The 16,110-nt window shown below is 41.0% G+C and overlaps 1 protein-coding gene across 1 annotated transcript in view; it reads left to right on the forward strand.

Annotated features, from left to right (window-relative positions):
* Positions 1–3,773, forward strand: part of Papola (poly(A) polymerase alpha) — a gene marked incomplete at its 5' end in the record, with an annotated part of 48,165 nt that extends 44,392 nt beyond the window's left edge. The window contains 2 exons of the mRNA XM_033766773.1: positions 383–457; positions 2,119–3,773. Of these exons, the coding sequence (XP_033622664.1) occupies positions 383–457; positions 2,119–2,214 (171 nt within the window). The remainder of the gene's footprint in view (positions 1–382; positions 458–2,118) is intronic.
* Between the last annotated feature and the right edge of the window lie 12,337 nt (positions 3,774–16,110).

The following is a 16,110-nucleotide window of genomic DNA, read 5'->3' on the forward strand; positions in this document are numbered from 1 at the left end:
CACACACACACACTTGTACACATAATTAGGAGAGTCTTTGGGCTCTTATTTGTTAATTATTGTCTGGACAGTATTTCCTCATATACCCATGCATGTCTTTACTCACCATTTACTTAGAATATACCCAGGTTGGAGCCTAGTGGTAAAGTCATGAGATGTTTTGACCATACCTTATGTGAGAGTTAAATAGACAAATAGAAGTATCTGAAATGTTGAAATAACCTACAACAAGGCTTAATAAATGATTTTGTAATGTAGTCACGTCTCTCTTGCGATCCCTCCTGTCTTCCAGTTTGTCTTTGTTATTAGCCACCAGACCCAGTTATGTTCTTTTATTCTTTTTAAAGTCTCTTCCCCCCTCCCCATCCTCTTTGTCTCACAGGAACAACTTGATACAGAGACATGTACAGCTCAATCAGAAACTACTCAGACAGCAGCTTCTCTGTTGGCCTCTCAGGTACTAGTACAAAAAGAATTTTTTCAATGTTCTAAGCTTAGTATGGTGTGTTGAATTAAGATGAACATTCTTATTGGCCTATAAAATTATCTTTGTGAAAGTAAGTATTTGCACGCCTATAAATGTATTTATTCTAGTTTAAAGAAAGGGCCCTAGATTTGATGAAACTGGTGTGTCATGTCCCCATCTCAAAAAACAAACCAAAACAAGAAACTGTAATTCATACCTTTGTATATTACAGACACTTTACTTAAATGTCAAAAGAGTAAAATTTAAAAACCATTCTTAATGGATTTGTTTATAGAAGGCTAATACCTTTTTCGGATTTTTTCAAAATATGCTTTCACTGGGTGTTAACTTGTGGATACATGAATTTTGTTTAATTTGTGGAGTATTTTTTATTTCCATAAACTAATACAACTTTGGAGGAATAACTAAAGTTAAAGGAGAAAATGTGTTTAAAATTGATACATGGACAAATTTAAACTGTACTTTGGTTGTGGTTTCATATCTTGATTGCCATATTATTTTCTGAGATAGTGTTCTCATTGATTGGTCTTTCTTAGTTTATCCCTACAGCCATTAACACTCATTGGGTATTTGCTTTTTAGGTACTTTTATGAGTAGGAGTTTTTTTGTTTTTGTTTTTTTTTATCCCCATAAAGCCAGTGAGAGAAAAACCACGTGATAGCATAAAAGTATAGTTATGTTGATTAAAACAACAACAAAACACCTCTCTTTGTTTTGTGATACTACTAGAAGTATACTACTTATTTCTGCCGAGGTGTTAATATTTAACAGAGTCTTTATTTTGAGGTAAATCTTTAAATATTTACAAAAGAATAGAATTTCTGAGATTATTGCATAGTGATCCAGGAATTGGAGTTGGGAGGTCAAGAGACTGGCTTTGATTGGACAGTTGAAGCTCAATAGTGAGTGCACGGGAATTCCTTATGTATTCTCTGTGCTTTTGTCTGTGTTTTTGGAATTTTCCATAATAAAAAATTTTATAACATCTCCATTATTTAATATTAAAGGCTTATAATTTAATCTGCTTAATATAATGAAAACCTGCCTAAAATTTAGAATAATTAAAATTTTGCTCATTTATATAGATTTAATTTTATAATTTACAATGTCAGGAAATAGTAAATTTACTGACAACTGTTTTTTGTTTTTTTTTTTAAGGTGAACTTTAAGTATTCTCCCACACGGGGGTGCTCCAGTACCAGTTAATAATTACTGTTGTTATAAGTACATACAGTTTAACAGATAATTATACTGTAGATTATTCTTTTTTTTTCTGATCAAAAATACACATTTAGAGTGAGAAAAATCATAGTGTATCACAAATTTAAAATGCCATACATATGTAGGTTCTTGAACATGTTTTTGAGAGCTACATGTGAATAGTTCTCTGTTGCTAAAATATTGTTAAAATATTTGTACTAATACTATTAGACAATTTCTACATATATAGAACAAATAATGTGATGATAATAGTTGTGTTTATTTGCACTCCCATTTTTTAAAATTTTCCTTAAATATGGTTCCATTATTTTTTAGGAAGAAATAGGAAATAAAGCAGTGGGAAGTACATCTCATTGTTAAATTACAGTGCTTTGAATGGTGATGCATGTGTTCTTTGCTTTCATTCTCAGAAAACATCCAGTACAGACCTTTCTGATATCCCTGCTCTCCCTGCAAATCCTATTCCAGTTATCAAGAATTCAATAAAACTGAGATTGAATCGGTAAAAACAACCTCAGGGGTCCATAAACAATATCTGCCAACTCAACCTGTTGTCTTCAAATGCTAAAAAAAGAAGAATGGAGGGTACAAGACTAGACAAGACTGAAAATATATTAGGTTTTTTTTGGTGACCTCCCTCACTGGGCTAATCAGCACTTGATCGGAAGTCCAGGTTAGTATGTGAAGCCAGGAGTACTGTTATTATTGTGTTAGCAACAGTTGCATTATCTATTTAAAAAAAAAAAAATATTACTGCCTTTAAAAAAAAACCTCAAGCTATATTTGTATCCATAATTGACATCTGGATTTGGTTTATGTTTGATGCATTGTTTGGAAAATTTGCAATACAAACTGGCATAAGAATTCCTTATTCTGATGATGCACTTTTATGTATTTTTTTTTTATTAGAAAGTAGAACTAATTTTAGATTTTCAGCTTGATGGATTTTCATTTTTTCCCAAAGAATTTCCTTTACCCTTAGTCTTCAAATTGGATACTGTTGTGCAGAGGTGTACTATCTTACAAGAGTACATCTAAATCTAGTTCAGTCCATGTGAGGTAGTGGCAGCCCAGAAAAATGAAATGTCAACTCTTGGGTGTATGTTTGACACTGAAAGAATAATTAGGAAATACTTGGTTTTGATGGGGTTATGATTAAGAAATGATATATTGGTTTTATTTTTATTTTTTATTTTTTTGGTGCCAGGGATTGAACTCAAGTCCTTGCTCTTGCAAGGCAGGCACCAGAACCACTGAGCTAAATCCCTGGCCCTTGGTTTTATTTATAGAGTCGTTTTGTAGTGCATACAAATCAGTGATCAGCCAGCAAATATATTTCTTTGAGCTTACTGAAGTTCCATATTCTTTTGCCTTCTATCTGTTGTCTTTAAAACAAATGAAAACCTTTTTTCAGCCCCCCCCTCCCCTTTTGTGTATATGCATAAAGTAGGACTTACTTCACAAAAACCAAAATGCCAGTATTTTCTTAAGCCATGATGTGAAACCAGTGACCCGGTGGCTACATGGCACAGAACACTAAATTTTGGTCCCATGGCTGAAATTTTATGGTGACTAAAGTTAATGCCTCTGTGAAACTGATATCTAACTTGGATGGCCATTTGATCTCTAAATAAGAGGAATTTTGTACACTCCACAGATCTCCTGTTCCTATTAATAAATTGATTTTCAATTTTAAATGTGGGCAAAAAGGCATTTTCTCCAAGATTTTTAAACTAATTTTCATTTTTAACTGGTTTACCAAAATTTGTCAGCAAATTTTACATAAAAAAACATTTTAAAAATCATTTCTAGCAAGCACTTAACATCTAGTCAGCTCTTCTACTTCTTTTTTGTTTTGTTTTATTCTAGCAAAGGATTAGAACCACCTTTCTTTATAGAAAATAATTTCTCATAATAAAGCAACATAACGTCCATCTTCACAATGTATAAGGGATGCCAGATGTTGATAGACTTACTGTTTCTTAATCTGGACAAAGCAAACCCAACAAGATTTCTCCAGTGAGCATGTTTTTGAATCTTCCATTGTGCTCCATTCTATCACATGTACATTTTTCATGTTAAATTGCAATTACTTAAAACTCTTCCCCATCCTTCTAAATTAATTTGCTGAAGTTGGAGTATAGTCTTTTCCCCTTAGGCTATGCATTAATCGAGGCTTTCTTTTCCCCATGACTTTATAATGTCTAGTATACAATATTTCTACTCCCCACATGTTTGCTCCACACAGTCGCCTTGCCCTTCCTCCCAACCACCTAGGAAGAGAAGATGGTCAACTAGCAGGTGAAGTGTACAAGGTGTCTGTGTGTGTTGTGTAGCTTCAGAGTTAGATTGAAATTGCCAGGCACAGATTTAGTCTTGTCATTTTGTTTACATATTGGGGAAAAACTTCAGTTTATTAAACGTTTCATGTAATTGCATCCAAGTTTTGCCAAGCTGCGAACTTGGACTTTCTCTGTGTAGTGACTTTTTAATTCTAGTTTCATAATCTGGAAATCAGACTGTTGCTTTCGCATGATGTATGTAGTGTCTCATGACTGGAGTTTGCTTTGTTTTATAGTATCTGTGCTCCTTGTATTTTTCAAGAGCTATTTTGTAAACAGATGATGTATTTCTCCATTGAAAACACAATAAAATTAAAAAAAAAAAAAGCATAATTCCTCATTTCGCTGATTTCTTTTGACTGTCTCCCTTCCCCCAGTGATTTTTAGTTGGTTCTACTTATAAGTTTGTAATGTGGCTCCAAATGAAGATTTGCAAAAGAATTTACTCTGGTTAAATTGGGAAAAAATATGTTTCTGGTTAAGTCATTAGCAGGAGCCTAATAATGATTTATATCACATAATAATAAGGTATTTGTTTTTTCCCATAATTGATCTTTAAGGAGGAAAGCATGACCATAGCTACCAATTATTCTCAACTATCCCATCTTCTTTATGATATTTACTCTTGTAGCTATAGATACTATATATTATGTATTCTGTACAGGTAGGCAGTGTCCTCTGTGTTTCCTTTTTCAAAAGTATTGGTTTTTAAAGCAGTTGGCATTTTATCTCTAATGTCAGAAGGTGGCACTGTTGTTTTTCATTAGATTAAGACTCACAAACCGCAATCACCAGGTAGGATCCTGTTTATTATTTTACTAAACCAAATCAGATAATGCCTTTCTTAAACCTCCAAATGTTTCACATTGTGTACTTAACTCACAGATTAGGAGTGAACCGTTCTGTGTGCTTGTGAGGGACAACTCTTGGATATAATTTTCTTAGGTGTTTTGAGTGGAGAGATGGACTTCTTTGTAAAAGACATAATTCCAAGGGATACACAGTTCCACACATTCTGTTCCCATAATTCCAAATTCTGAGAACTCTGTGAGTGCAATGTGGGATTTTTTTTTTTTTTTTTTTTTGGGAGGCAGGAGGATTGCTGTGTGTTTGAGACCAGCCTGAGCTACATAGTGAGTTCCAGGTCAGTCTCAACTACATAGTGAGATCCTGTCTCAAAAAAAAAAACAAAAAATAAATAAAGTAAACTGCAACTTTGGGTTTGCCTAACAAAAGGAAAATGTAAAAGTTAACATTGACTCCATTGCTACCATGTGTAGAATAGAGATTTCCATGCCTACTCCCAATATTCAGACATGCATTTGAATAACATACCGAGTTTAATCATTGTCATGGATTTTTGACATTTCATGTATCTTGCTAAATTAGTAAAATGATAATTGAAAGTTGCATGTTTCATGGTGCTGAGTAAAATCTGGAATAAAGTTATTTTCTAATTAATGTTTGTTTTTTTGTCTCCATACAGAAAAATGTTTTACATCTCTGCATAGTATTCTGGCTGCATTCTTGTAGCAAATGATCCACAGCTCCAAGTTGTAATTGATAGATGAAAGGACAGAAATCATTAATGTACACAAACCTGTAGACTGAGCCTTGGGAATTTTGTTAAATAAAAAGATAAACTTCCTAAAAAGGCATTGAACAGTCCTGTGGATCTTCCTTTGCCTATTTTAATTCTAATAAAGATGAACAGTATGGGGAAAATTAGTTGCTTTTTATCCCGAATTGTATGTTTTGTTTTTTAGTTCTCAATGTTATTGTTCTGTTAGCTTCGTGCAAAAATCACAAATGGATGCTGCCTTGACTCAGATCTGAACTTGGTAAATGATGTATCTTGTGATCTGTAATGAACATGACCTTCAGTTCCATAGAGACGGTGGTCTGTTTAGTTCTCTGTGATACCCGTTTCTCATTTGTAGGGTCAACTCATCCTTTCTGTACTCTTTATCAATTTAGAAATTATTGTTACATTTTATATTGTTTTATTGGCACCTAGAAAAATAGCATATATATTTCTGAAGCATGTGTTTCGGAGTGGTTGTACTTCATTCTAGTGTGATTTCATACACTTGAGAAAGCATTTCAGCTTGTGATTTTCTTCCTCAGAGCCAGGCTTTTGTCTCAGTATTCTTGGAACTACTCTAGCAGCTAGCTGATCAAACCACCCAAGAAGTTTCTTAAAAGGGGTAGAATTTCAAGTCCACTTTTCTTTGAAAAGTTAGAATTAGGGCTATCCTGAAGTTCACATTTTAGAAACCTCACAGTTGTGTGTAAAGATACAACTGTCCTTTTTTTCTCTGATTATCCTTCAGTATGCTTTGTATTTTCATGTAGCTACACATCATATCTACAAAGCATAGTGTTGTTTAGTGTTTATAGAGATAATTTAACCGTCTACTGTCTAAAATGTTAACTTTCACTTTCCCATCTGGCTTGGGTATCTTTAACTACTACGAGTAGGGTGAAGATGAGAACAAAAGTGTATGTTTTACTTAAGCATTGCAAGTTTTACTTTGGTACATCTGAAGGTACAGAATGGTACTCTGCTACCCAGCTTAGTTTGTGTGTGTGGGATGGGTTTGTTTATAGTAGTAAGAGTGGATTTATACCAAACCTGCCACACTCCTTACTGGGTCTCTTTGACTAGCCTTGACTAGGGAAAGCCGAGGTGTCTCAGTTTTGTTTTACATAGTGCAATAAATGAGTTTGGAAGCCAGAGAGCTGCTCCACCCCAGGCTTAAGCTTCTCACTGCCACTGTGGTCTTTGCTCTTTCTTTTCTATCTGCATACAGGCAGTCACACCCCTGAGACAGACCACATGGCACGTTGTGTAATTTTGGAACAATGTAAATCTAGTTAGAGTGTGTCAAATCTTAAACGTATTTTGTAAAGTTTCATCTATAGTCGTTGAGTAATTAATACCCTTTTTATTCATGCCTTTTTCAAACAAATCAGATCGAAATCGAAAACATACAAAAGGGAGAGTATGAAGTATAAATCCTGACTCTGGTAAATTTTTAGTCATAGCCGATGCAATGTACAATCAATTGTACTGTGGTACTCAAGTGCTTCAGAGCTTCACCTTTGGTAGCTGGATGCATTTGGACATGAATATCTTGTGGTTTGGTACATTATGTTAGCATAGATTGCCCCATGGTCTGTCCTTGCCAGCCGAAGCACTTTGTTTTGGTACACATCTCATCTCCCAGAGCCCAATTTATAAGGAGTGCTGAGGTGCCCCTCTAGCAGTTAAACTTTGTATAGTTTTAATGTAGATTTTCTTGTTTATATTATGTGTGTCATGATGACCTGACTTAGATCTGTGTCTCAGAAGTAATTTGCAAGACGTTTAAATCATATCCTTTAATTTGTAAATTATTTTTGATATAACAGATTTCCTACTGAAAATGTATATTTTGAATAATTCAAACATTTCCGTTTTATGGGTTGGTTTTTGCTCACTGCAAAAACATTTATCTCCATCTTGTGCAGTGTCTAATGATGTCATGTCCTAAAATTAAAATAGTCAAAACTTTTGGAGCGGGTGGGTGTGTCTAGTACAATTTTGCTCTTTAAGGAGATTTCTGGAAGTGTAGTAAAGTTGTTTGGGGGATAAAGTGCTCTGTGTGCCACTGCTGCATCCTTCTCAGTTTCCATCTATCCACTTATGTGTGGGTATTTGGGTTCTCAGATTTCAGCCATAAAAAAGTAGGAACGTGTATTTTAGCTTAATAACATAAAATGTCCCAACTTGAGCTTGTTTCTTATGGATCTGCCTCTCTCTTGGCACAGCACCTTTCTCACAAACTTTCACACTGTGCAGTGCCTGGTGCTGTGTGATTTCCAGAAATCTGGCATGAGAATTGGTCCTTGTTTGCGTTTTCTGACTGCAGTGGAGCTGTTAATAAAGAGATTGATGATAAAGTTGTTGAAAAGAGACAGTTGGGCAGAGCTGCTCCCCATGAGTGACAGAGGGCATGATCTGCCTTCACAGCCAAGACAGCCGCCCCAGCAGAGTGCCGCCCGTGCCTGGACGCAGTGCCAAGACTGTCAGGAGCCTCACCGCGCTGTGAGGCTACTACAGCTTTTAAACTGGGCCTGCTCAGATTCTCATTTTTATCTTTAAAGTTCGTGCCTCAGAACAAATAATATTTGTAAATAGGACACACACTTCTCGGCTGAAGGGTAATTGTTTTTGCAAATTCAAGCACTCACAGTTCACCCTAATTTGGCCTAGTGAAACAATTTTATTTTGAAAATAAAAGACTACAGTTTATGTAGGAAACGTACATTTTTTGTCTAGACATTTAAAGTTGTAAGGAGTCAAGTAGGAAATTTTTAAGTATATTTTGCAAGTATAGTGTCATCTATATAAACTGGAATGACTTCAAGGTTTTTTAATTAAAAATTTTTATAAAAGCCTACACTTTTTATATAATTTTAAAATCTCAAAGGTGTATGGGCCCAGTGAATCTTCTGCTTTGCATTAACAGCTTTATTTAATTGCCTCTATAGAGAGAAGTCCATATTTTGTAGTTGCTGTTGGGCAACTGTAGGTTGGGCTAAGCTTTCCCAGCACGTAGTCTACATTTATTTAGGAGGGAATTCTGATCCTTTTCTACTTTAACTTGACCTCCAAATTAATTTATCAGTTTGTCACTGGTTGTCCTTTTCTCTCTCCCACCTCTCCCTCTCTTAGTTACTTCTCTTATTCTGAGAGAAAATACCCAACATCCAATGTTAAAAGGAGGTTGTAGGGGTTTCAGTCCATATTCATTCGGCTCCAAGGCAGGGTGGCATGGCAGAGGGTATCAGAGGAGAAACAGCCCGTGGAGGGCAGAAAGTAGCAAAGTAGGCAGGGGACAACCACAGCTCTTTCCCTTATATTACAAGGGTTAGGAGGGTGCCAAGCCAATCATTGGGCTGATGTAGTAATAACCATTACTCCTAGCATTGCATAGTGAATCCATCACTCTAGACCAGCTACCTCTGACAAAGCCCCATGCTATGACCACATGAGGCTTTGGGGGGACCTCTAGACACAAGCCATATGCTTTCCTTCGCCCTATCTTCCTCCCTCCCTGGTGGAAGGAGTGAAATAACTTGGATTTAAGAATATATCAGGCTCTTCTAGGCATTTTCAAGTTTCATGGGAAGTTGGAGCTGCAACAGAATGGTAGGAGGTGTGGGTACAAGTGGACAACTTAATGAAATGGTAGTATTTTCCATCCCTGTCTGTCCTTTCTGCTGTGGCTTGTTTCCTTTCTCAGCTCACTTTTGACATGGATGCGACGGTAGACTGGAATGTTGCGGGACCCGGGTACAGGAAGCCTTCCTGAACTGCAGCATAGAAAGCTCATGTGTTCTTGAGGCCATCTGTGTCCTCTGTCTCCCACAGGAAGGTTTCCTCAGCTACACTTGCCAATCAGAAATGGGGTGCTGTACCTTGTGTACCATGATCTATAAGAGACCTTGTGCTGGGGAGGAAGAAGAAAGGTAAATTGCAAGGACTCATTTTCATAGCTTCCCTTCAGCCTTGGCATATGTATATGTGCTGTGATTGAAATCGGGGCTTCACACATGCCAGGTAAGTGCTCTAGTGCTGGTTGCATCCCCAGACCTTTTTTTAAAAGGAAAAAAGTGTTTAGAGACAAGGTTTTGCTAAACTGCCCAGGACTGCCTCAAATCTCTACCTCGGACTCTTGAGTTGCTGGGATTACAAGCATGTGCCACTATGACTGACGACCTTGTGCTTTGATGAGGAAGAGCTTTGGGTTTGGCTATCATCAACCAGACAGACTGTAGGGAAGTGAAAATTTTACTTCATTTCCAAGAGGGTTTGAAATGGCTTAGAATTTTGAAGTGCTAGGATAGAATTTTTTAAAGGGTAATGAAGCTGAGATAGAGAAGTAAGTGCTACATAAGTCAATTGAGGCCAAAAACACAACATAAATGATCCCTTGTTTACTCAACAGTGTTTTCAGAGCTCTCTGTACCTAGACCTCCAGTTGCCTAATTCATGGAACTTAGATTCAAATAGAAGGTAATTTTTTTGTTTACCTGTCTAGTATATGGATAAACTGTACAATTTAGGAAAACTCAGTTCAGGGTTATTTGAAATTGGTATTAACTTTGGGTTTGATTACCACACAGGGGCGAAGCATCCAAGGCAGTGGAGGCTGGAATGGGTAAAAATGCTTCTGATTTGAGCAAGTGTTTTACTTAACACCTGCTGTGGTAACCTGGGAAAGGCAGGGGAGGAAAAATCGTGCCTCTTCAGAGCGTGTTGGGATTCTGGAGCTCTTCGGAAGAGAGGATCCCCATGGAAGACGAGAGGGTGCCTAGGGTTGCTGAGCAAAAAGCTTTGAGCTGCTCCTTCTGGTGGAAATCACATTGTGGAAAGGGGGCCTAGTTTTTGTTATAAGAGTTGAGACTCGTCTGTATTAGGTTTGAAATAGTCTGGCAAATTTGCGTTTTAAGCCATCAGCCTTGACATGGATTAGCTGAATTAAAACCCTGAGCCCACAGCTTTCTGTGTGCAGTGGGAAGAATGTTTCTGGGTCCAAGCTGCATTCAGGTCTCAGTAAGCTGTGTGATCTTGGACAGTGACTACCTTTCCTGGAGGCTCCCACTCCTCCGTGGACTCGGAGTCTCCTTGGTGTGGTAGTGTGGCCCGAATGCATTCAGGGGTTGTTAGGAAGCTGATGTAACCAGGTGTCCTGCCTTCCCTGCTCCATTGCTCTTGACATTTGAAGTTTTGCTCTCCCTCGGTGGAGTTAGCCAAAACGATCTGTGACAATTTGAGCTTTGGTCCCAGGTAAGATACAGAGATCTGACTCTGAAGGGCTCTGTATGTTTGAGATCCCATTACAGTAGTGTTAGCTTAGTGTGTTTGTGGGGTTTATATGTAAATGGTATATTTCAGTCGCTTATTGTCACCAGCTAGTTTCTGGAAATTCTGTGGCTGTAGGTGGGGTGAGTAACCCCACTGAAATTTCACGGATAACAGTGGGAGCGGTACCACAAAGGTAGTTGATGAGCAGGAAATGTGATAATGTGGGAAAGTCCTTCCCCTGCAGCATGGCTGCCAAGGAAAAGTGAAAGGGAGGACAGGAAGGAAGGGAAAGATTAAGGTCTGGGGCATTGGGTTCAATTGGAGAGCGAGAAATTGTATTGTTTCACATTGGCCAGATTACTCTAAAACTTGAATACTGAAACAGTTTATTCTAATTTTTTAAATTGAACAAGTTGCCAAACCTTGATGTTTTCACTTAAATTGTACTTCAGTTTTCATAGTCTTGAGCTTACACTTCTGAAGCCGCCACCAGGCTGTGTAACACAGTAATACCTCGGTTCACAAACACTTGTTTGCAAACAAAAGCATTTGACAAGAATGTTACACACACACACACACACACACACACACACACTCTCTCTCTCTCTCTCTCTCTCTCTCTCTCTCTCTCTCTCTCTCTCTCTAACTCAGGACTTTGCGCTTCCCAGGCAGGTGATGCACCACTAAGCTAAATCCCTAGCCTCAAAATTTTGCTTCTGTTCACAAACACTGCATTGGGTGACAGATGTGACCACAGCCATTTTCCCCATCTACCCATTACACATCTTACAAATTTGTAAGACAAGTTCATATACCAGGGCACCACTGTGTTTGAGGGACCACTAAGAATGCCCACTCAGTGATTTGAAGGAGCCCTGGCTTTCAAGGGGAACAAATTCTGTCCACTAAGGTTGGCTGCCCCAGGAAAGCAAGTTTTTAACACTTTCTTTTTGGTTTCTGAGTAATACCGGGCTTGTTCTTCACAGATGTTTCTTATGGAATACTATGTCGATTCCCAAGTACTTGTAGATGGAGTGTGTTTAAAGAATCCTAATTGTTTAAAGCCCTAGGTTAAACCTAATTGAGGCTTGTCAGAAGACAGGTGCAAGGGCAAACTGCAGGCAGCAAGGGAACATCCAGCAAAACCATCTTTGCTAATTCTCAAAGCTGCCTTCCTGACATGCAATTTGGGTAGGACTGGAGTTGAGAGAAAATCGTCGTCAGGCAAACCCCTCTATTATTTTCTTTCCCTAAATGAAGTGGGGTAGAATACTGACCTCTTTATCAGGGAGCTTTCTCTGCTTGCTGCCAAGACAAACATGGTGCCCTGACCCTGAAGAGATGCTGTGGTGTCTGCCGGCCTCCGGCTCGGGTCTCGGGCAGTGCCTGGGCCTGGAAGCTTCCCAGCAGTTGTTTGCTGCAGTCTGCCTATTCTGTGTCGAACAGTGAGTCTCGTGGACACAGTAGATGGTGTCACCACTTAGAAGTAAGGTACTCAATCTAGCGGAGTACTTCGCCTGAGATCACACAGTGATTCTGTTTTACTCTAATAAAACTTAATCCCGAAGTGTGACCTTGAATTTTTCCAGTGATGTTGCCCTTCAGTTTCTTTGTGGATTCACCACTAGAAAGGTCAGAGTAGTGTCTTTTTGCATATGCTTCTCCCCATCTGGATGGCCCTAGGACCTGAATGACAGGGTAGGAAATAGGGAAAATTTGCATAGGCTGATGGTGGCTGGGGAGATGGGCTCTAGGGCGACTAGAGGGCCATATTGCTATCACTGGAGGGTTTGGACCCTGGCTGCTTTGTGGTGAACAGACCTCCTCACCCCCAGTTCACTCTGCAGTTGATTTTAAAATTTGGATCTTTACAAAGTATCATTTTATGTATTGGTTTGGACGGTTTCCCTTGAGAATTTTTTTTTATAACTTTGCCTTTTTTGGAAAGGTTTTGCATCTTAATGTTTTTAAACTCGTTAAACAGGACTTTCTGGGTCGGGGATTTAGCTCAGTGGTTCCGCCTCCTGCTTCTCAAGTTCAAGGACCCGAGTTCGAGCCGCTGTACCAATAAAAAAAAAGAAAAACAGGACTCCCTTTTTAAAATGCTAGAAAATTTGAACTGCTCAAGAGTAGAGCAAATAGAAATAACAAGATACCTTAGAGGTTGCTCCGTCCTGGGGGTGCCATGCCTACTATATCATTGAAGGGTATTACACTTGATAAGTTTCCATTAAATACAGAAAGTTAAGACAGATGCCTTGAGGCATGGATGAAAACCTTGCTTCATGTTAACAAGACAAAGTCAGAATGGATGTCTACAAGTGAGTTTTTTGGTGAGTGCTTCGCCACTTATGCTGTCCATAAAATGCCATGAAAGTGGTTTAAAATGTGGTGTGGGTGACTCATTTGACAAATCCACGTAAGTGAAATGGTTTTAGGCAAATCTGACACTGTCAGTTTGTCAATACTAACTTTTTTTCTGATTATAATAGTATACATATTAGTTGTAATGCTGAACATTATCAAGGAAATAAAATTCCATAATCCTACTTCTTAGAGTTAGTGTTTAAGATCTCTATACTTTGTCTTTCATACGCCTTGTTAAAAAACATATTTGGGGGTCATACTACATGAGCATTATCTCGACCATTTTTCCTAGACATCACAGCTGAGGAACAGAAGTGAATAATAACCCAAGACTGTCCCGGGTGAATCTCCACAAGGTGATCAGCCTTTGGAGGGTAGCGTGAGGCCTTGGACAAAGATGGTGGCGCTGCTGGAGCCAGGAGGATGTGGAGAGGACAGCAGAGTGTTGGCGAGAGACCCTGGACCAGGGAGGGCCAAAGCATGAGGCTCACTGCGGGGACAGCCTTAGCCTCATTCACAAGTCAGTAAAAGCAGAGACATTCAGGAAATCTGGTGATCCCAGACAGATTCACTTCCTGTGAAGGTTCTGTCAACAAAAATGGTTGTTGTTGCCACTATAGGCAGGTGGGAGCTCACTAAGTTGTGCTGGATGCGCCCTGCTGAGTGGTCTCACCTGGTTGCTATGAGAACCATCTGTGGTCCTTGAGAAACACTGGGCTTCTCAGCAGTAGTTGAACCTGTGTGGTCCCAAAGCCCAAGCTCTTCTACCTGGAGACACCTATGCACTCAGGGACACAGCCGTGGGGAAGCCCTGGTTGTATGTGGTGATTTTACCATTCCCAGGCAATAAGCATGGCTGACAAGCTAGAAACCACCAGAATGGTCTGAGGAAAACTGCAGCACTTGAGGAGGGTCAGGAGCTCCCTTTTACATCGAAGAGGCTTTGCCCTGAAGACTGAGGAGGCTGAGGCCAGGTCAGAGTGAGTGGGAACATTTTCCTAACAGGAAGCTGCAGCACTCTGGAGTGTAAGCGGTGGCCTGGGAGGGAGCTTGTAGCTTCCCTGAGATGCCAGGAAGCCAGGGGAGATTGGGCTGTTTGTTTGCCCAGTGATTTGGTGTTGGTCCTGAAACCACAGGGGCAGAGGAGCCGGTAAGCAGCAGTGTCCGGTAACCAGAAAGAAAAGCGTGGCGGAGAAGGGTCTTAAGGGTCAAAGCACCTTGGCAGGACCAGGATGTGTGCACAAAGACCTTGGGCTCAGATGCTCTTGTGCTTTTCCCTGATTCTGCCCCCAAACCATGTGAGCAGTCAGCCCTGCCCAGGAGAAATTTCACTAGCCCACCATTGCCCTCTTCCCCTCTGTTGGGGATCCAGCCTCCGGCCCTGCATAGCACTTCATAATCCTGAAGTGACTTTCTCTGGCTTTCTTCCACCCTCAGCCTCCCATGGTCTGCTGTTCAGGAACAAAGCACCTGCCCCATGAGGTGGGTGACACCAGGCTTGCACCCCATGGGCAGCACCTCACTGGGCCTCCCAAGGGTGGAGCTCTGGAGCCCGGTGTCTCCGTGTGGAAGGCAGCCCAGCCAGTGAGCAAGAGCAGTCTCGGCCTTAGCTCGTGTGCCTGGACGTGGGCTTCCCTGCCTCAAACTCTGCTCCCGCAACCTTCACCTGGGGCTCTTGGCGACACCCCCTGGACTGTGCTGTGGACCCTGCTTCCTGACCCACAAGAGCCCTGAGCTTGTGAGGTGGGTGAAAGGAAACTAACTGCAGGTCACTCGCGCCATGGGAGGCCGGAGCAGTGAGCTCTTTCCACTGTGACTTGCGGGGGCCGTGTCTCTGCTGTCCCCCCCAGAAAGCCTTTTGGTTCCTGGCATCCATCATTATGGGGGCCCAGCTTCACTGAGCTTAAATTAATATTTAGGCCTAAAAACAGGTACCGGGGATCGAACACAGGTACTTGTGCTTGCAAGGCAGGCAGCTAAATCCCTGGTCGAAAAACAGGTTTTCATGTCTTCACTGATGAACACAGCCATGCTGTGTGGCCTTACTGGCCCACAGCTGAATTCCAGCCCAGCTCTGCTCATTGACCCCAGCTGCCACCACAGAGAAGCTCAGGCTGCTTCCTCTCAGTGCCCCAAGACTCAGAGGCCCAGGGGCGGGCATTGATACCATGGCTAGGAGATGCCTAGGTTTGACAGGGGGCACCCCATGCCAGGCATTTGGCAACTTGTAGCCTGGGATGAAGGCCCTGGAGCAGCAAGGGGGAGGGAAGCACCATCCTTTGGCTCTGCTCCTCTGTCTGCGGGTCCTAATTACAGCCTTCACCGCAGGCTGTAGTGGGGGACAGCAGCGAACAATGCAGAGCTGCTCAGTCAGGACCCGGTGCGCTGAGAGGGACAGGAGCAGGGCCAGGGTGGAAGAGGAGGAATGAGGACTTGTACTCATTGGGAACTTGTGCTGCAAAGAGGCCCAAATGTGGCCTCCAGGTGAGGCTTGTGTAGGCCCTGCCTTGGCGCCTCTGGGAACTGCCAGGAGAGGGGCATGCAGCTTCTCCCTGCCTCCTGGACCACCTTGCCTACAGCCTCATTCTGAGCCCAAGCTGCTCAGCTGGGAGAAGGGGAACCCTGAATCTCAGGCTTTTCAGGGCAGCCTGGTCCGGTGTCCAGGGAGAGCCCACTGCCCCTTCTTTGTACCCCTTTGCTCCTGTTCTGCTTTGGTGACCGTGCTGGAAGGAGGAAGGACAGAGTCAGGTGCAGGTGCCCCAACTGGGTGCAGCGGGCTTGCTGCTTAGCTCCTGGCTGCTGATCCCTGTTAAGCTTGGCTGGCTCTCTGCCGGCAG

Source organism: Fukomys damarensis, unplaced genomic scaffold (genome assembly GCF_012274545.1).
Source record: "Fukomys damarensis isolate Sample0158 unplaced genomic scaffold, DMR_v1.0_HiC HiC_scaffold_21, whole genome shotgun sequence".
Taxonomy (NCBI): Eukaryota; Metazoa; Chordata; class Mammalia; order Rodentia; family Bathyergidae; genus Fukomys; species Fukomys damarensis.